The following is a 21248-nucleotide window of genomic DNA, read 5'->3' as shown; positions in this document are numbered from 1 at the left end:
CTGTGGTAATATAATAATAAATGCCTGTGTCCCCACGTAGTCATCACTTTGGACATTTCCATATCAAAGGTGGTCGATGAAAGGGATTCAGTGCCGTCATCTCTTAAGACTTTTGGCTAAAAAAATAAGTCTTGCAGTTTTCCTAAAGTTCTATATTTTACAAGCTTTTATCCTGAGCGGAGTTGAGATCCCAACTTAAACCCAAATCCTAAAGGATATGACATCCTAAGTGTGAGTGTTTGACTTGAATGTAGTAAAAAGATTCTGCAGTAATCGCATCACATTAAGGTGGTTGAGGCTCACAAGGTACAGCCGGTCATCCATTAACCAGTGATCCCAAGCTCGTCCAGTCTGCTGAAGTGTCATTGGGCAAGACATTGGGCCTTAAATGTCCCTGACATTTGTATAGAAGAGTTGTGTCACTGTGACTTGTACTGTGGAGCACTTTGAGTGAACAATAGGATACTACAGCTCTACATAGAGCATTTAGCAATTTAAACAATTAAAATTAAATTTGGAGATCGAAAGTGAGTGACAAATTCACTCACAATCACATCCACATATGAAATATACTCGTTAATACATATACGTCTTTCAAAATCAAATTGTTTATAATTAGCAATGATAAACATCACAACAAAAGATAATTAGTTGGTACAACTGCAGTTGATTAAGTTGGTCTCACAAATCTGGTGCAGTAAACAGAAACTTTGAGTTTTCCTAACTTTCCATAGTTTTGTCTGTCAAGTGAAGTCCGCTCAAATTTTCACTCCACAAACTAAGTTTTTTTTTAATTTGCAGGCATTTAATGAAACATTTACACTGAGAAAACCTCGCCTGCCACTGTGAAGAATTGCAAATCCAGGCAGCTCAAGTCGAAGTAAAGCGATTTCAGTTCTCTGCTCTGCTTAGAATTTAAATCCAGGCTGAAGCAGTTTGATGTATTTGCTCTCGGTACTTACACAGGCCCTGGACAGCCTTTGGGAGGATCCATTCTCCCTCCGCTGGTGACAAACTCTAGCACCTCCTGATTGGTTTTACACGGATAGGGCATGTAGCCCAGGGAGAGGATTTCCCACAGCAGCACTCCAAATGACCTGCAGGGGGAGACACAGATCAACAACTGACTGGTCTCGATCAACCCCCTCGACATGCCAAACATTTCCTTCTTTCATGGGCTTCAGTTAATACCAATACTCAGTACAACACAAACAACGGGAGATGTCGTATCATCTTGGCCGAAGCAAAAATTCAGCACATCTGCATCGAACTACAAAGCTCCAGGGTCATCATCTTTAGTCGGGTCTTCCTCTAATTTATGTTTGTTTCCTGCAGTGTAATTACAGTGTCACGCTGTTACAGAGTCCCACTTCTTTCTGATCAACAATTCCAGCCTGGTATTTGTATCATGTGCAGTCCGATTGCACTTCCTGGAAGCTTCTGAATCACCAAAACAGAAAACGCTAGTAGAAAACCAATTGTCTTTTAGTTCAATTATATTGCTTGCAATAGATTAGATAATAAACATAAACAAGCAATTTATATTTACTTGAGAATAAATTGAATCTAGAGAGTTTCCATTGTGAACACTTGTTTATGAGTTGTTGTATTTTCTAGTACTGTGTTTGAACCTTGATGATGGTGAAGTGTGATGTGACGTATTTCTCCAGTGTTGTTCCCTGGGGTTGAGCCCTGGTAAGTGGACGAGAGGCCGCACAAGCTTGTACTTGTTTTGTTCATTGTTTGCAAATGAAAATCTCGCTGGCAAACCTTTGCTCTTCCAAACAGCTTGATACAACAGTGTCCCTCTGCTGAGTTCAGCAATACTTTTCTGTGGTCAAAGCAAAGCTGATCCTCGGTACAATTCCACCACTGTGCTTGACAGCACTGCCCAACGTCCCCGCATTCAAACTCTGATTGAAACTATTAACTTCAGACTGTTTGCGGAGTTCATCTGAAAACAAACCTTCCTTTCAGTTTTCTAAAGGAAAAGTTTGATTGTTTCTGAGTTTCTGACGTGGTTTTGCCGTGTTTGGTTTGAATTTCTGACGTGTTACTGACATGTATGGAGAAGTGGTTTGGTTTGGACACTGCTCAGCTGGCTTTGTGTTTGAATACTGATTAGATTAGATTAGATTCAACTTTATTGTCATTGCACAGTACAAGTACTTATACAACGAAATGCAGTTTAGCGTCTAACCAGAAGTGCAAAAAAAAGGAGTTAAAGTGCAGAGTATTGTGCGTATATGAAATGTAAATAAATGACGCCTCTCTGTCTTGGGAAGATCTACGGCTCTTTATGCTGAACTTGCTGTAGGTCTGTTTAGAAGTAAGATGATGTGATTTGTGAAAAATCTCTTCAGCAGGACTACAAGAAGGCTTCAAAATTAACTGGAATTAGGAGCTGGGAAACTTTCTACCACACACAAGAGAAACAACTTAGAAAGTTTTCACACAAAAACGATGAGGATGCTTGAATGATGTAATATTATTCATCTTTTATGAAAGGCTTCAAATTTATGCCAGTTATGAATAATACATTCTTTATTAAAAGGTCTTACACCACACTAGAAGTACCGCCCTTAGGTTGTATGCCTCCACTTATTAGTGCAGTGACAGTATAAACATTTTTTTTTTTGCAGATATGAGGTGTTAGTTACCTTTGAGTCCAAGCCACAACTGGTCTTTGAGTTTAAGTGACAACTGGTCATAATTCATCATGTACTCAAATCAATATTTTAAATTTGCCGATTTCCACTGGCTGACGATGTTGCTGTTGTAGCTGTACGTCATAATCCAGAAAATGCACCAAGCAGTGTCTGCAAGCATTGCTTTTCATTCCCAGATGAGTTGACTATATAGTTCTCAATACAGAAGTCACTATGTAGTAAAGTAGGGAATAGTGAGTGAGTGGATGATTTTGGACACAGCATAAGGGAACATTTGAAAATACAATTTGAAAAAATTTGAAAGGATTATCTTCACGTTCAGAAGACAAAAAAACTTTGAAGGCAAAAATTTGATTCCGAATTCTATTCAGGTCATCCTTCAGTCCAAGTGAAAGGTGGAGGCATAAAATATTTAAACTGTACCCACTTTAAATTGAGAACCTATCCTCTTTTTCTAAGCATTTAATCTGGAATCCTCCCTGTAGATATCATGTGTTTATATCATATGTTCCATGTGTATACCATGTATCCGTCTTGCAGGTGAAGATTCCCTCCATAAAGGCCTCCGGTGGCATCCATTTAACTGGCAGCATGGCACGACCCCCTTTCCTGTAATAGCTGGCTCTAGGAGAGGAAAAGCACTGTCAGATGTGGAAATGTCCATTTATCATCGGTTTACAAGAGAAGGTAAGTACGCCAACGACAGGAAGTCTTAGTACATATGAGAGACTGGTCCCATCGGGGAAAATAGATCTCCTTGAACTGGTCACGCAAATGCTGCCTGGACTCTGGCTCCCCTGAGACCCATCATCTTTAATCATCCAGCAGGCTTTGAGGACTTTAAAAGGTGCAGATTTATTGTACAGACCTGTAAATATCCCGTGCCATGCCAAAGTCTCCAATTTTAGCCACTCTGTCCGGTCCAGGGTAAGTGAGCAGGCAGTTTCTTGCAGCAATGTCTCTGAAAAACACCGGAAATCATGTTTTTCCACATCATTCTAGCAGCTAGATCTGGGCCTGTTGACCATGACAACTAAATGCCTAACCCTCAACTAAACCTAATTCTAACCCAAACCCTAAAACAAAGTCTGAACCCTAAAACAACCCTTTGAATCCAATGATGCTACCGAACCAGATAGACATGCGTATGCTCTCTCTCTCTCTCTCTCTCTCTCTCTCTCTCTCTCTCTCTCTCTCTCTCTCAGCAGTTATAGTGGCATGTGAATAAACACCTGTGAATAAAGTGGTTCTCCTCCAGGTAGCGACAGCCACAGGCGATGTCTTTGGCGATCCGCAGCAGCTCCCGCATAGTGAGAGAAGAGGTCTGGCCCTGGACACAGCACAGTTTGATTTAGTGTACAACATACACAGATACACACACATGTACATGCACAGAAAGTAACGGTAGAGACGTACAGCTCGTGGTCTGTTCTGCCTCAGAAAACTCTTCATGTCTCCTCCGGTCATCAGCTCCAGCAGGATGAAGCGAGGCAAGATGTTGAGACTGACGCCGATGCAGCGCACAATGTTCTCATGGCTGAACTTGCTGCAAGAACAACAGTAAACAGCAATAAGATTAACATGACTGAAGCTGTGTGTATAAAAAAGGATATGCAAAAAAAACAAAGTTGACCTTTCAAAATTGGACCAGATGTAGTGACATTGGGGACTACATCTGTGACCTTGATCTTTGGCTCCGCACCAGGGTCATTGTTGTGCCTCTATGACGAACAAAGTTGTCCTTGTCTTGGTTTAAAGTCTAACAACTAAAAGATGTTTTGTGTCTGCTGTTTATTTAGTCATTAAGTAACTTAGGCGTTGTGTTTGATTTGAGTGATCACGTGTGATTGGATCTAAATTCAGAGTATCTTTGATCAACAATATCTCTTATGACACATAAATCCCCAACAGATGTTTAAGAATGAGAATAATTACACACATTAAACAATTAACGTAACCCGGGTCACAACGTAGAGATAAATGAGCTATATTATAGTTACTTTCCTCAGATCACATCTTTGTCCTTTAGATTTTAACCAACTGTCCTCATTAATCTCTCAATGACACCAGTTAGATGCGTGAGAGGCCAGTACGTGTGCCACATTACAGCGGCAGTCTCAGTTCCGAATGGGTGACTCATCGAGTGATCCACTGCAGTGTGGAGTACCTCATTATAAGCGCCTCCATCAGGAAATCCATTTCATCTTGTTCGGAGCAGATTTCTGGAAGAGTCTGTGGAGCAGAGAGCACGAGAGACTGTGTCTTATTGTCTGTTATCTATAACACTCATGCTTTGAGGTCATGGAGGTGGGCTGGAGCCAATCAGTCGACATTGGCCGGGAGGCAGGGTATGGACAGGTCATCAGCGTATTGCATTCACACATGTATGGGACATGTTTGCATTAGAAATGAAGCTAAGCTGTGTGACTTATGAAGATGGAGCAGAGAAAGAGAAACCCCACACATAGAGAGGGGCCTAATCAGAAGACGTGTCCTTTTCTAAATGGGCAGTTTGTTCGGCCTGTGTTTGCGCTGGTCGCAGCTTTTCCCTCTGAAACTGTAGATGTGAAGTGAAACTGCACTCAGTCCACCGAACCCTGAAGCTGTGCCACTGCTGCTGCACATAGATCTTGTCTCAGCACACAGAGCCCTGAACTGGAGGATCACTGCTGCTGTTGTTGTGATCGACAACATCACGCTCATGAGTCCCAGACACGGCTGCTACAGAGCATCTGGATGTCTGTTTATTCAGTTTATTTGTATGAAACGTATATCGTGTTTCCAAACTGCACAAAAGTCGACACTGCACTACCTTGAGCCCTGAACTATACACATGGTAAGTGAGAAGTAAGTGCTGATTCAAATGTTATATTCATTTGATTCTGATGAGCATGATCAGGGCAGTAGGATGCTGTTGCTGTATTATAACAGCCAGTGAGGGGCTATCATCTGGCATTAAGGTACCTCACGGACCATGATCTTACCTTTATGGCCACCTGCATTGGACTGTTGTCACCGCTCATCCCCAGAAGTTGTCCTTCATAGACTTCACCAAATGCACCGTGGCCGAGAGCTCTGAAAAATAATGCAAAATAAAATGCAATGGAAAAGCTTTGATTAGATGATAAGAACTCTATGTATTGACAGCCTTTGACATTGTGTCCTTCTTGTCCTACCTGAGTAGCGTGATGTTTTTGCGGGGCACTTCCTTCAGTTCACTGAGGGACGCAGCCTTCCCCGCAAAACAGTAGTTGGGGTTGTAGTCCGTCATGATGGTGGACGAGCGGATCTTGCTCAGCTTGTACTCCGGACTCTGCAGACGCCCCCTCACTGCATGCAGATCGTTCTTTCTGCGGTACCACACTGCAGACAGAGATGAAGGACAAACACGGTAGTTTTACAAATGAAAAGACATCAGAACCCTGACTGTCCCCACGACCCCACACTTTGTATGTGAGGGGCAAGAAGCAACCTCCTGACATTCTGCTAAAGATAGGAGCGGTAACACAAGGAGGGGTCAAGCCGCATCTCAGTGGTTCATGGTGGTTTGTGGCCAGTGGAAAAACAGTTTAAGATAAAAGTGAGCCTTTTAATTCTCAGGCATTGATTTTGTTTTAAAAAAAAAAGGACTCCACCCAATTTTAAGATTCCTAATAAAGAGTTAGAAATGATTTTCATTTCCCCGCATTCTGCTGACTGATCTGAAACTACCCATAATCCGATGACAGCTGTAACCTCATTTTGGTATTTGCTAATGTAACCTTCAGTTGCGAGCCTAAAGCTGTCTATAGAGGTTCCACAAATACGAATGAGAAGCGAATATCAAATGTTAAAGTTCACCTAAGTTGAACTCCACCCGAAGCCGGGCTATGATCTGCCTCCCCACAGGAAGAAAATATTTGAATCACTGCTTCATTTGCACAGATTGGACGTGAACCAGGAGACGAAGGTTCTCCATTGTTGCATCCCTGTGTGACCGGGTCTACCTCACCTCTGCCTCACTGCCCCCCACTAGATTGTGAGACTTCTTGAGCCCCAACCAATGCTGCTTCAAGTGACACCACCTGAGGCAGAGATTTCAAATTGGAGCCACAAGATACTTTACTCTACTTGTTTTTACCTGAGCCAAGAAGGTTATTTTTTTTATCTGTTATTTAGCAGAATGCCCTCCTGAGACAATTTCCACAAAAGGAAGGATGCAGTTTGAGTCAGAGAGAGACCCATTCAATTTTGGTGGGGATCCGCATCCGCAGGCAGATCCAAGATTTTCTCTTCACCTTCTTGAACATTCTGAGATAAAGCATTTTTAGAGATGATTTTTACTTATTTCTCCGCAAATAATTCATGGTGTTTGAAGAAAAAACGGAAAATGTAAAATCGGTGGAGTCCCCTTTTAAAGAAGAAGTTTTGTGGGATGCGTGTGCGATGTCCTCTCCTTCTTTACTGCTCCTACACTGTCTGTGCCAGTGAGTTTGGACTCACCCGCCGCGGAGGCAGCCCCGATGCAGGTTGGTAGTCTGCCAGGGAGGGGGTGTTGCGTGCAGGTAAGAGATGCCGTCGAGCCATCGCCCGGTGCAGGTGCTAGGGACTCAGGGGGGTCGGGAATAGGAGGGGATGAGGGGGGATGAAGAGGGGATGAGGAGGAGGAGGAGGAGGAGGGGGAGGAGGAGGAGGAGGAGGAGGGGGTGGAGGAGATGGGACGCCCAGGGAACAGACTACCTCCCTGCATGGGGGAGAGCTTAGGTGAAGAGACACCGTTAAGCTGGAAGTACATGTGTGTGTTTGTGTGAGTGTGAGTGTGTTTCGCTTCCTTTTTTTATAAAAACCTCTTTTGAAAAAAAACAGTTTCCTTCTAAAAAAGCAAAGCAAACGTCTCACACACTTTGTCGCCCTTTGTTTTAACACTTGATTTATTCACTTGCAAATGCAAAGACTTACACACAATGCAGTTAGTTAGAAATCACTAATACTTCCTCCATTTTTCATTCAAAAAGAGGTTTATTCCTGTGTGTTGGGCCCAGTTTGTCTGATTAATACAGAACACATTCATGCAGTTACACACCGCTGCAACTATCTTGTCATTATTATACGATCAGACATGCATTGAACTCTGGGGATTATCAGCACTGTCTGTGTAGAAGGTGCACAAATAGGGTTGCAAAGGGGCAGAAAATATATTTTTTTCCGGAAACTTTCCATGGGAATATTAAGCTCTGGAATTTTGGGAATTTTGAAAAAAATTAAACGCTGAGCAATGAAAACATCATTCAAAACTCTATTCTAAAGATGTATAGAATGCAGCACACGCTACACGTTGAATTTCAACCCTCCACTTTGCATTTCTCACATGCGCAGATAATTCCCAGCATCCTTCACACTACAGCAGGGCTATTGAGGCCTGCTGTAGTGTGCAGGACTAGTCAGGTAAGTTTCTATGATATTACTGGGAAAATATATTAGCATGCTGATTGAGGATGGTTCATCTGTTCATCTAGCCAATTTCTATTCATTTATCCATCAATTGTAGAATATTTTTAAATACAATTCCGATTGGCCAACTATTTATATCTCTGGCATTGCATTAGTGTTTTTTTACAAGCTTTTTTCTCATCTTATTCTACAGAACATTGCCAGGTGCACTATCTCAAGTGTGGAGACATTTCACTCCAGCCAATGTAGAAGGAAAGGCTGTGTACATTTACAAATACTGTGCAGAGACCTATGTTAAGAATGACACAAAGATGCAGAAGCATATAGTCAAGTGCCCAAAGTTTCCTCAGGGCTCAAATCAGCCTATGACAAAACAAAACGTTACTTCCCGTATATTCCCGTTAATTATCATGGAAAGTTTCCAACTTTGAATATTCCCGTAATTTTTGCAACCCTATGCACGAATGAACACAAATGTCTCTTTTCTTAATAATGTGGAGGATTTTGTGCCGTTGTGAACGCGTCTGTGCAGAAAATCTCATGCTGTGTTGTGCATGTGGTCCATAGGTCCTGTCTGAAAAAAACTCATCTTATTTGACAGAATAACTATATGTTTAGCTGAACCCAGAACACTCGCTCTAAAATCTCTTGTTTTCAGTTTTCTCTGTCCAGTTATGAGCATTTATTTGATGACTAATCTCTGCTCCGCTGACCATAACCTTCACCAGGCTGCCCTCCTAAACGCAATTTCCATTCTTCTCAAACATGTTTCTGTTGCAACAACATTTTTGACCATTTCCCCAAATCTCCCATCTCCTGAAAGCGCAGAGCTCCACTTTTACATAAGAACCATCATATTACATCTCTTGATCACATTCTGCAGCTTGTACAGCTGAAAAGAAAAGAAAATTGTGCATTTCACACACATGCACAACCAATGCCAATATCCTGTCGTACCACGCTCGGTCACGAGGACGTCTACATATCGAATGAAATGAGAGTGGTGCAGTTGATTTTTTGATTGATGCCATTTCATTTCCTTCGAGCTTGTTGAGATCTTAAGAGTCGCTGATAAGAAAAATTAACTCCATATTATTCCTTTAATCCATCAGCTTTAATTCATCTCACTTCCCTCACAGGAGGTCTATTTTATGTAACTGCCCTCGTTGTGCCTGATTTCTCTTTGCAGTCCGCCTTCGAGCGCAAACAGCTTGAAATGTGACATGTTTTCCGGCGGGAAGTTGAAGTTGTGCGGATCCCTCCGGAGGCCCTTAACACATAGTTTAGATCCACCGAAAAACCCGCTTTGGGAAAAGAAAGCACGAAAGCGGAAAAAATCCAAATAAAGTCTTCCACGGTTGAACTTCTCTTAATATTCAGGCCTGTTGGAGAGTTTAAGGAGAGGACAGACGGAGAGAAAGAGAAGCTGCTATATTCTAACGCCGCTTGGTGAAGGATTAACGTGTCAGGGATTCCCTTCCTCGCAAGGTGACAAAGGTGCAAAAAGAGTATAACTAGCTGTTTAATCCCTCACTGTCCTATCTGGAATGACTGCATATGTTATTGTTAATACTGCAAAAAAAGAAAGTTTCTATATAAAGTGTCTGTGGTCCACGACACAAGGATTAGAATATAAGTCCACATTTAACAGTAAATATCGCATAACAGCTCTTAAGACTAAGTTAAATACAAATGCAACAAACCTTAATGTTAGAATTCAGTTATTATACTTGTCTCTTTATCCCTCACTCTTTTTTCTTTCCTAGAGCGTTAATCCTGGTGTTAATTGTCAGGTTCCCTATTTATTCCCATTGGAAGCAGTTTGCATGTGCGAGAATCATCAGCAAAGCATTTTACATCACGTCAGTCCCATCGTGTCAGATGAACCGAAACCTGCAACCGACAAAGCAAATCTTATATATTCAGTTCTTTGTTCAGGCGCAGATGCTCATAGCTCACAGTGCTCTGTGTAAAAAGCACTCAGCTGTATCCCAGCTGAAGATTTTCTGCTATATACAGGACTCTTCTCATAGAAGGTCAATGCCCATGAGTTCAGAGAGATGCTTCTCAATGTGTCAGAACCTTTTATCACACCTCTCTGGTCTCTAGCTTTCTTCATTATCGTTTATATGATTTCCAATTGTCAAGGTTTGTCTGAATCCTTACATCCGACATTTACCGCAAACTGATCTCAGCGTGCACGTCTCTGATTGGAGGGGGTTGGGATGTGTCGGTTGCAAAGGGCAGCCGGGTGTCGATAGCTTGGCGAGGATTACTTACCCTAGCTTTAGAGTCACTCGTTGAGATCAGTTCACAGCACAGCTTTACTGTTTCATGCTTCCATTAGAGCAGTCGTAGGGACTAAACGCAAAACATTATTTCTTCCTTAAATGCAAATCACCCCCTTAATCTCATCTGCAGTATAATCTGGTTTCACAATCTTTAGCCTTTGACACACAGCCAGAGAAAGAAGTGAAACAAGTGCTTTTAAGCAACCTAAAAGTCCGCCCCACACCTTCCCGAACTCGGCACACAGCCAGGGGACACTTCCAACCAACACTTATCAGAGGTGTTCCTGTTTCTGCGTGTCCAGCTGTGCTCACAGCCGGTGGAAGGTGGTGGGCACCGACTGCACACAGAGCTGCAGGAGTCTCTTACTGAGGATGACGCTGGCGCAGATCAGCGCGACGCCACTCGCGACGGTGGAGACCACGACCGCCAGGATCAGCAGCGTCGACATCTGGCCCTGCGGAGCTGGACCCTGAGGAGCTGCTGGAGGAGAGAGAGAGATGAAGAGCGTTCATTGATAGGCTTTGAGAAGTGTTTGAATCAGACAAGCCAGCTCAGTGTAAATGTAATTTTAACTTCCGCCAAGGACCATATGTTTTCAGCCCTGTTGGTTGTTTGTAAACAGTATTAAACCGAAACCACTAGACATATTTTCATGAAACTTAATGGAAGGATGAGGTATGGATCAGGGCAGAACCCTGGATGTGGATCCGGATCAGGAGGTGGATCACAGAACCTTTTTTTCAATTTCTTTAACATTGTGAGATGTGTGTTTTTCGACATCTTTACACTGATTTCTAAAAGGATAAATTGATGGATCTAGATGGAAAAAAATCTGGATCTAACGAATTTAAAATAAATAAGGGGGCTGAGTGACATTCTAGTTATAAAATGGGTTACGACTAGATGTTCATCCAACTGTCTCTTCTATCCTCTTGTTTAAATTTGTTATTGCACAATGTATTATCTGTTTTTCTGTCTGTCAAGGGGCAGGCACAATTACCTACCTACAGTACCGACACACGTGACATTGTCGGTGGCCAGGACCTCGTCTTCGTCGCAGAGGCAGAGGATGAGGTGAGTGTCTTCATCACGTTTGCAGCTCTGCGTCTGACAGTGGCTGCAGTTCAGCTGCACCTTGATCTCACACTCGCCGTGACTCTCCATCGCTAGAGGGAACAATCACATACGCACACAAACACACGCGCAAACAATGAAAACACAAAGACCAATAACAAGCGATTTGTTTCAGGAGAGCCTCCGACAAGGCTTGGTGATATTGAATTTCTTTCTCTTCAGTTAACACAATGACGCGGCCAAACCAAACAGAGAACTGATCTGACTAGCAAGTTCTGTCCGGGCTGCCAAAGTCCGAAATGAGAGCTTCACTTGTTGTCCAAAAAACGGAATAAAACCACATCCAAGGCGGACATGTTTGTTTATGGTCTGGAACATGGACACTGACGTTTATTCTGAGTGGGTTTCACATCCCACCACAGCGGGAAATAGACCCTGAACAAATGGATTTTTTTCTCTTGTTAGAGTAAATTCTGCTAAACATGACAGAGCTGGGCTGTTCTTTTTTTACATGAAAGTGTGTTTGCGACTTCTTTTCACAGATTTATGTCTTCAGTGGGCATGAATGGGAAAGAGACAGGAAGCCAAACACACGCTGGAGAAGGCAGAGAGTTTAAAGAGACAGATTTACGCTGAGGGTTTAATGAAATCTACTGATTAAATATCATATAAATATATATATATATATTACTTTTACATTTTACATCTTGTGCTCAGGCACTGGATCAACACTATCTTCTCTATCTGATATAGATAAAGAAAACAGGTCTCCTCTCGTCGCATAAATATGAGGAGATGTGGGCTTGTACCATGTATGTCATTAAATTAAACCTCACCCTTCACTTATAGATGAGAAGATGTTTTATTACATTACAGAAAAACATAATTGTCTTTCAAACTCAATCGCGATAACATCTCTTTTTGTCCGATCCCCTTTGAACGCGTTTCATGTCGCGGAGACGCTCATTGTGTTGTGGAAGCGATGAGTGGCAGCGCACGCAGCCGCAAACAAAAAGCCCTTTCACATGAGAATGGATGTCTGTGTGCTGGCGCCGAGGGCAAGCGGCTCCGTGAGGCTGTGAATTAGTCGAGCGCCTTCCTCCTTCCTCCCGCTGAATAATTGGAATCAGATGGCTGTTGGTCTCACACACACAAAACAAAAACAAAAATACCAACTGCATATACAGTATGGGGATATCTTTGTGTGTGTGTGTGTGTGTGGGGGGGGGGGGGGGGGGGGGTCTAAGGGTTCAAACATATAGTTTGGCACAGACACACACACACACAGACACCCTGATTGGATCAATTGCTCGGAGAACTAAGCGAACGGAATCCCAGGAACACACCACCAGCGTCTCTGTGCTTTGGGATCAGACGTGTTGACACTGTCTGATTCTGTGAGAGGGACTCAAAGACATCGTCCACCTTGATGTTATATAGCTCGGACTATGTGTTTTCATATGAATACATGTGTAGAGTGGCGTCTTTTTATATGACAGTGCGTCTGTTCATTGAGCCAATCGTCCTCCTTCATCAGATTACACACACGTTAGATCAATTTTCCTATCAGACTGCTCATTATGTCACATTACTTCTACTTATTCGTGCCATCATCATCTAATGATCAATGTATTATTCATTGATCAAATTATTTTATTAAAGTTCTTTCTAGTAAACTTATATTGGTCGGATTATCTCTACCAAGGTGGTTTAGTTTTTGTCTGTAGTCTGTCTGCTAGTCTGTAGTCTGTCTGTATTTTCCAGGAAACTTGGTTGAAGGATGTGTTACGGCTCAGGGAAGACATTCAATTTTGGTGTGGATTCGGGTTAATTTGATTTTTCATAACACTCCGCCTTGCATTACTCTACTCTCACCTGGACTGGTCTCCATCTTCATCTCCATTACTGTCTTGATACAATCACGATGTGACGTGTTGTGTTGTGTCAGACTGAGTCTCACCTGCCAGAGGCTGCAGGAAGATCTCTCCCATTGGATGAATGAACGAGACGCCGTTCTGACCGTCGGCTGTGATCTCGTCCGTCAGCGCCGCGTCACCTCCTGTCACAGAATCCATGCTGTGAACTCTGCAGTTTCACGAATCATCTACACCCCACTGATTCTATTATGACATTTTATGTTTGCTCTATACTTTATTTATTTATCCTTTACTGCCCCACAGAGATACAATATCTCTTCTGCCAGGGAGTCAGGTCAGGGTCTATTATAAAGTCAGGCAAGGACAAATAACACAAACTAAAACATGGCAAACAGATTCAAACCCGGAACACAAAAAAATACCGGAATTGATTTAAAAAATGAATAATTGAAAATAAATAAACAGCACATGTTTTGAAATGTGACATGTTTTCATAGAAGCAATGACTTCTATGAAAACACGCCAAGAGAGGGTAATTATTCCAAGCATGTGGTGCAAGAAAGCAAATGGCTTTTGTCAGTTTGTTGCTACTTTTAACAGTTTATTCGACAAAGCAAAGTCAGGATGCTGGGGGTGAGGCTTGAAGAGCCCCCGACTGGTGAGAGACAGCAACTGCAACTGCAAAGATGTTTTTAAAGTGTACGAATATGTTTGAGAGCAGCAAAGCATTCATTAAATATTTGGTTCCATTTGAGATGCTTCAGTGTATTTTCCCTGGAGCCTATTTGATGCACAGATGTGGTGAACTTGGTGAGAGCTGAAGGTGAATTTTAGTTGGTAATAGTTAAAAAAAAAATTTGAGCGAGTCAGATGAGAGAAACAGAAACAAATGTTATTTGGGATTTTTGATTGCAGGTGTAGAAAATTTGCAAGGTAGCATACAATTCTGTTACCTCTGTACCCTCCTCCACCACCTCCAGCCGTGCAGGCTCCACCTCCACCTCCAAAACCCCCGAAGGTGGACCAGCTGAGCTTGGACAGGGCAAGTGGACACGAGGACCCCCCCTCGGCGCCCTCGACCAGAGACTTCCCAGCTCGCACGTTAGGACTGGGATCATCTTTCCAACCTCCACCTCCACCTTCAAGGAAACAAACATGAACGCTGAATCAAACTCGATCACATCCATCATTAAAAGCCTCTTAGGCAGTCGGCAGCGTTACCATTTGGGATTTGCTTAAATAAGAGAGATAAGATGTGCAGGTTGAACGCTTGACTCTTCACTGAGAAACGTCTTCAATGGATTAAACTAAACTGCAGGTGTTTGCTTCAGCTGCAATGTGACTGAGGCAGCAGCTGATGTTATGTCAGGGGACTCACAAGTGTCAATTACAAAAAGGGGTGTAATCAATGTCAGCTCAGTTCTAAGTACGGGTCAAGCTTAAAAAAATGCTGGTTTTTGTTAGGTATGTACAAAGGCAAAGCACTGAATCTGATAATTTGTGGATTTTAGTGACAGATCTGCCAAAGGTTTTTCAATTTTATTGTTATATTATTTTGTATACATCAAGCATACAGTCACCTGCTGTAGAGCATCTGTCTCAACATGGTAAGATGTATAGATGTCTTGAATGTTTTCAGCAAATCGGGTGCCGCTCCGGAGAGGGCTGCAGATGGAAGTCTCAGTTTGCCAAGGACAGAGCTCAGGCTCGTTGAGATTGCTTTCGAAAAGTTGGAATGACATCCAGCTAGAGATTTGAATGAAGTAACTGTTTGGAGGAATAAGTGGTGAAGGATTGAGATGTTCTGCTGTTCTCAGACAGCCGGTGGGCGGAGGTTCAACAGCAGAGCCCCCCTGCCAGTCAGTCTCCCACAAAAATAAAACAACACACAGAACCACAGGTTTCTGTTTCCTTTTGTGTAGCATCCTTCAACATCCCCACACGCAACCACTTACATGTTATTACTTTGTTGACGGCCACAGGCAATCAGCGCAGCACAGTCGTTTTTTTTCTATTTATGTATAAAGCTGAATTTACTTCATGTCCTCTCTCTTGTCACAGCTATATACGAGCTGTGGGCAACATAAGACAAATTAGCAATGTCCATGTATCAGAACAAAACATCTCTAGCTTCAGCAACGGTAAATTAACTTTTCTGTATAGCACTTTATACCAGAAGTTTTCTCACACATATTCACACGTATTGCCCAAGGATGCTTGGCGGAGCTGGGAATTGAACAACAGACCTTCTGGTTAATGGACAACCCACTGTTTAACCAACGAAAGTTTTCTATGAGCCAACAGGTTAAATCACGGACAGATGGGGACATCTGATCGACGCAGATGAGCAGATAAGAGCATGAATCCTGTTATTCATGATAATGACACACTGCAGGTCCAGTCTCATGTGACGGCGCGACAACTGGGTACGCACCGTTCAAATCTACCCTTTAACAGACACACACACACACACACACACACACACACAGCTCCTGTACACACTACTAAGAGCTTCAAACTTCCTCTGACACTCAGATCTTTATCTAAACAATCCCACAGACGTTTCAATAAGATGAGGCAATACTGTAAAAGGGCCGAGTTGAGAGTCTGCTGCTCAGGAGGGATTTACTGAAGATGTTCCAGCAGGAGCTTCCCTGCAGCAGAGAGACGCTTCTCCCCCACATGTCCTGCTTCAAAGGTAAAAGACGTGTCAGGAATGTCAAGATTCAATCCCAGTACATCCCAGTATCCACAGACAAAACACATTCTACAGAGTGAGGACACACGTGGTCCAGAATGCGCTGTTTCGAGTGCATGTGCACACAGGAGGAAAGGATTTGACCTTTTAGAAAAACAGTTGGAGTTCCCTCAGTTTCAAGGTGAACAGCCTGTCGTCATCTGAGGCTCACGCCGCAGATCTTCAGCTCATCTTTTCACGAGAACACTTAAGCACCAGGATCATAAAGTTTAGCACCTGAGTCTGCAGACAGCCTTCACATTTATCACGAATGATAATGAGTACTGTTTTTTACTTCATATTAATCTACACAGTGTCATGTTTCTCTTCTAAAAATGAGGAGCTTTTAAACAAACACCCTGTATTGTATAGTAAGATAATTTTTAATTACAGTAATAAAAGACTGTATTTAAAAACAGACCCAGAAATGAACCCAAAATCTGCCAGAGACAAATGCTGCCATCTTGCACCACCATCTTGCCAGCACCGATGCATGCACTCGACCAATCACAATTCAGTCTCAGCTGTCAATCATGTTTGCTCACTCTGTTGTTTTAATAGCTTCAAATAAATAATTAATGTGGCCTATGCTGTAGCCAACCAACAGGTGGCGATCAAGACGCTTTGGCTTCACTTTTGGGGAAAAGTCTTATTGTCATTGTCTATGGTATTAACGCACCTGCAGCACCAGTTCGTCCGTTGCTGCTGGGTCGTATGGTACTGTTTTCATACTGCTCCAGTGGTATCTGGTCCAAACTGGACTCCGGGTCCTCCAGATAGGCGTTTCCTCCTCCACCAGCTGCAATCAGCAGCGGAATGAGCTCGCCACTCTCCATCTGACAAGACAGGAACATCTAATTGAGAACTCTTCAACGTTAAAGCTGAGTGATGCACATGAATGTATTTGCATTTTAAAACATTGTCAGACAAAGCATCAATCTCAGCAGAACAGCAAATTGAACAGGACCAGGGGAACCCTTCAGACGGGAGCTCACAGTAGATGTGACAAATGATCCACAAAGTAAACGAGCTGTCACCTTAAAGATGTAGGTAGATCCGCCTCCTCCCCCTCCCCCTCCTGCCCACTCAGCGCCAGCCTCTCCTCTGAGGTTGTCTTCGATCACCGACCACTCGCCCAGGCAGATCTTCTGAGTGAGAGGATTCCTCTGCACCGAGGGGAGAGGGAGAGAGGGACATTTCATTTTCAGAGAAAATCCATCAGGCGAGAATCTTCTATAAATATCCCGGTGGGACACTGCACAAGCAACTGAATACCCAGCTCGATTACACTGCCTCCCATACTCACCCCCGGGCATGCGTCCTCTCCCTGGTGGCCCACCAGGATGTAGAGTACATCTCCTTTCTCCAGAGGAAATATGGCGGAAATGAAGACGCCGTGGTTGCGTTTGTTGTGGTTTTTGGCTCCTTTCCCTCCTGCGGCCCCGTAGGCAGAGATCCTAGGGGAGATCATTACACCACAACGGCATCAACTGCTGTTAAATAAACTGCTTCCAGGCTACATGGTATATATCATATAAAACACCTGAGAAAACTGCACTACATCTCCCTCATTATTTCCTCTTATAAACGCACACTCTACTGATCTTGGCAGAAAGTGCATCTGTGTATAATTTAGCCTGAGTAATTCAACACCCTGTAAATCCTTTGATTATCCTGAAATTGTATTAGAGAGCCTCATTTCCTGTGGTGATTGTGGGGGTGAGGTCAGATGAACCGCTGTGCACAGACAATCAAACAGCTTCGAGTTTTGATGTCGGGCATGGCCAGAACAATTTAGCTCCGTCACACCTCTAAATTGTCACTTAGCCCGGCTCTGTGAGTCATGCATCCAGGCTAACACATGGTTTCTCTGCTCGGTGACTTAGCTCGGAAAAATGAAACGACGTGTAAACACCACCGAAAGTCTTTTAGGTTATCCTGCATTGCACAAAACACATGTTTTAAAAACTGCCTATGTCTTCAATTATAGTTGCAGTCAACAACTACACCAACAACAAGTTAGTCCATTAAGTCAGAGTGAAGACATGAATCTTAAATAAACAGGTCACACAAACATACGTTAAAGAAACAATTTGAATTATTGTATGCCTCCACCAACCAATGCAGTTTCGGGCTGTTTGTTTCTTCAAGATTAATGAGGTCACTGTAACCTTTGACCCCTGAAACCTAAGCAGTTAATTTTTGAGTCAAACTGGAAGTTTGAAAACAAATACCAAAAGATCACCCGTCCTAAAAGTGAATGTTTGTACGTTCTTGACAAATCGTTTTCACAAGGATGCGACAGACAGACGAAAAACTCCCAAAGCATGTCTCTGAAGACGGTTGTCACCGCCGTAGAGGCAGAAAAACACATGTCATAAACAGCGAAAACAGAAATTTAACTAGTGCAGTTGTCTGCTTCAGATTCAGTAGAAGAATAACAAGGACAACAAGAGGGTGCACGTTGACCCGATTAAAATAAATCAGAGGGCTGCGGTTCAACAATAACAGACCTTGTCACCCAGTGCAATGCTGAGACTCATTAAAGTGTAACAGTGAAACTCTACAGCACAAAGTATAGCCGATATTGCACACACAGAAAATACTGGGTTGAAATCTACGCAATGTTTTTCAGCCACACTACTGCGAAACTATTGGACCAACCACATTCTGGGTTCATCTAACACAGTGAGATTGGTTTGGGATTTTAAAGGAAAATAAGAAATCACCTTGATGCTCAGATGAATGAGCCTCACACCTGTCTCCTTTATAACTTACAGATATCTGTTGGTAGCAGGTACTCTCCACATTTGGACTCCTCTCAGCGGCCCCTCCTTCCCCACGGTGACACTGACATTTTTGTTCCTGTAGGTGCTGTCGCACTGGGCCTGGGTCGGGCCCTGAGGACCACTGGCACCGCACGAGTTAAACCACCATGTCATCAGAGAAACTTCTAGAAAAATGGAGACAAAGAGGAATAGGTGGTATGGGTCAGGGAAGCACTCATTCAATTGAGGTATGGATCAGGATCAGGGGGCTTGATCCAGGAATCGTTATTTTAACTTTCCACTAATATTGTTACAAGAAAAATGCTTGAGAGTTTTGTGTAGAAACCTATTTTATTATAGTTTGGTGTGGATCAGGATAATGATTCAGATTTTGTAAATTAAAATAATTACTTTTAGGTGAGTAGATATTTATCCAGCTTCTGTGTGATAACAAATTAAAGGGTTAAGGTTCATTCAATTATTTCAATTATATCAGAGTGGATATTTTGCCTGTGTTTAATATGAGCAGTTTGCAGAACATTTCTGTGCACAATGTTCAATGTGATGATAAAGTGGCCAATCAGCCTTGGCGGCGAAGGAATATCCTTCCCTCAGTGGACACATGCTCTCTCTCTTTGGGTATGAACCTTGCCTCCCCTTTCTGGATTTTGAAACCTTGCCCGCTCTTCGACTGTTTCAGACGTACTTCTGTATATGATACTTTGGACTCTGCACTCGTCTGCTCTGCATAGCTTTACTTGATTGGATTTCCCTCTCTGCTTTTGGCCTTTTGCCTGTGTCACCTCCTTGCAGCCAGTTGGCCTCTTCTTTCTAGTTTGTCACAACTGCGTTTGGGTCTTTTCCCTGTGTCACTGCACATAGTGTTACAACACTGATGTTTTCACTATACAATTATCCCCCTGGTGTGTCACTTCTGCATGCAGAGTGGATTTAAAATGACTCATCGGACAAACAAAACTTAAAAAGCTGCACGCTACCTGAGGCTGAGGGCTCTGGAAGGGGGCTGAAGAGATCCTCCAGGCCCGTCATGGGCAGCAGAGAGTTGATATCTGAGGAGGGGGGAAGAAAAAGAGAAAAGGTTTTACGGTTACAGATTCCATTTTACTTTTTTACAGTATTTTTCTCAGCCCACAGCAGCCATCCAGTTCCCTTTCCTTTGCCAGGTCCTTTCCTAAAAGTAATCCGATATTGCTGAACTCACTTTAGCAACAACAGTGTCCACGGTTCAGTCTCTACATCAAAACAACATGCAAGTCTCTTAAGCACAACACGGTCCCAGCTCAGAGTGAGGTCATAACTGTAATAAGGAAAACATCAAGCTAAGTCATGGGCTTGCTATAGATAACCTGGGATCTCGACCATGATATCAGTCAGAAAATGTCCTAGTCTTGCTCAACAGGATCTGAGCATCATAAATTGTGTTTCCACTCAGGTTGTAAACCAGCTGTCACTTTAATCATGGCCAAACAAAAACACACTTATCCCTTCAATCAAATCCCAGTGCTGCCAAATTTCGAATCTACTCTCGCACCAGGCTGAATGGTAAAAATACATCCAGCAACACAAAAATGAACCTGAGAGAGAGAGAGAGAGAGAGAGAGAGAGAGAGAGAGAGAGCGAGAGAGAGAGAGAGAGAGATAGCAAGCAAGCAGAGTCAGGAGGGGCTGAATGAATGTCATGTTTGCAACAGCTCACCTGATTCGAAGCATGACGCTCCAATTGCAATGTCATCGAGAGCAACATCAGCATTGGAGCCTTGTCCCCACACAGCTGTCACCTTCACATGGAACCTGCAGCCGTACACAAAACATGTTATTATTAATGTGATGTTCATGTGATAGGCAACAGGACACCAAAAACCAGCTGATAGTAAAGAACTAATCTTTAAAATGATTTAGATGGATGCAGCAATATTGCATCTCTCTAATTATATAAAAAGAAAGTATTGCGTGTACTCATCGGAAAAACTGTGTGATGAGAACTACCAAATATTACAGAAAATATCTTTGAGAAAAAATATTATTAGACGTGAATCACTATATTTTAGTTTGACCAATTCGCCCCTCATGGCTGCTAACATGAGGGAGGAGGAGCTTATGAAGGGGTAACATTTATACAAAATAAACTATGCCTGATTCATTGATTGTGCATTTCACGGTTACATAATCAACTGCTCTACAATTCTATTGATTTTATTTTACCCACCCATGATGGAGGCCAGTCAACTGCAGGGCAACATCTTCCCAGTCGTCTGCCCGCTGACCATTTCTCTCCCAGACCAGCGGTGCGGTGCTGGTCCCGTTCTCCTCTATAGCCACCAGCAGTGAACCATTAAAATCCCCATACATATACAGAGAGAAGCGCAGCTGCACAGAGACAC

The 21248-nt window shown here is 42.9% G+C and overlaps 1 protein-coding gene across 1 annotated transcript in view; it reads right to left on the bottom strand.

Annotated features, from left to right (window-relative positions):
* ltk (leukocyte receptor tyrosine kinase) overlaps positions 1-21248 on the bottom strand; it is a 53509-nt gene that overhangs the window by 3855 nt on the left and 28406 nt on the right. The window contains exons 9-27 of the mRNA XM_062397194.1: positions 21074-21234; positions 20564-20658; positions 19846-19917; positions 18858-19032; positions 17386-17536; positions 17117-17245; positions 16759-16915; positions 14296-14481; positions 13426-13524; positions 11396-11557; positions 10758-10871; positions 5846-6032; positions 5654-5744; positions 4837-4901; positions 4086-4215; positions 3902-3999; positions 3538-3630; positions 3192-3293; positions 963-1097 (exon numbers count right to left, since the gene is read on the bottom strand). Of these exons, the coding sequence (XP_062253178.1) occupies positions 963-1097; positions 3192-3293; positions 3538-3630; positions 3902-3999; positions 4086-4215; positions 4837-4901; positions 5654-5744; positions 5846-6032; positions 10758-10871; positions 11396-11557; positions 13426-13524; positions 14296-14481; positions 16759-16915; positions 17117-17245; positions 17386-17536; positions 18858-19032; positions 19846-19917; positions 20564-20658; positions 21074-21234 (2402 nt within the window). The remainder of the gene's footprint in view (positions 1-962; positions 1098-3191; positions 3294-3537; positions 3631-3901; positions 4000-4085; positions 4216-4836; positions 4902-5653; positions 5745-5845; positions 6033-10757; positions 10872-11395; positions 11558-13425; positions 13525-14295; positions 14482-16758; positions 16916-17116; positions 17246-17385; positions 17537-18857; positions 19033-19845; positions 19918-20563; positions 20659-21073; positions 21235-21248) is intronic.

This window comes from Platichthys flesus, chromosome 10 (assembly GCF_949316205.1).
Source record: "Platichthys flesus chromosome 10, fPlaFle2.1, whole genome shotgun sequence".
NCBI lineage: Eukaryota > Metazoa > Chordata > Actinopteri > Pleuronectiformes > Pleuronectidae > Platichthys > Platichthys flesus.
The sequence above is the reverse complement of the archived record's forward strand: the minus strand, read 5'-3'. Positions and strand labels throughout refer to the sequence as shown.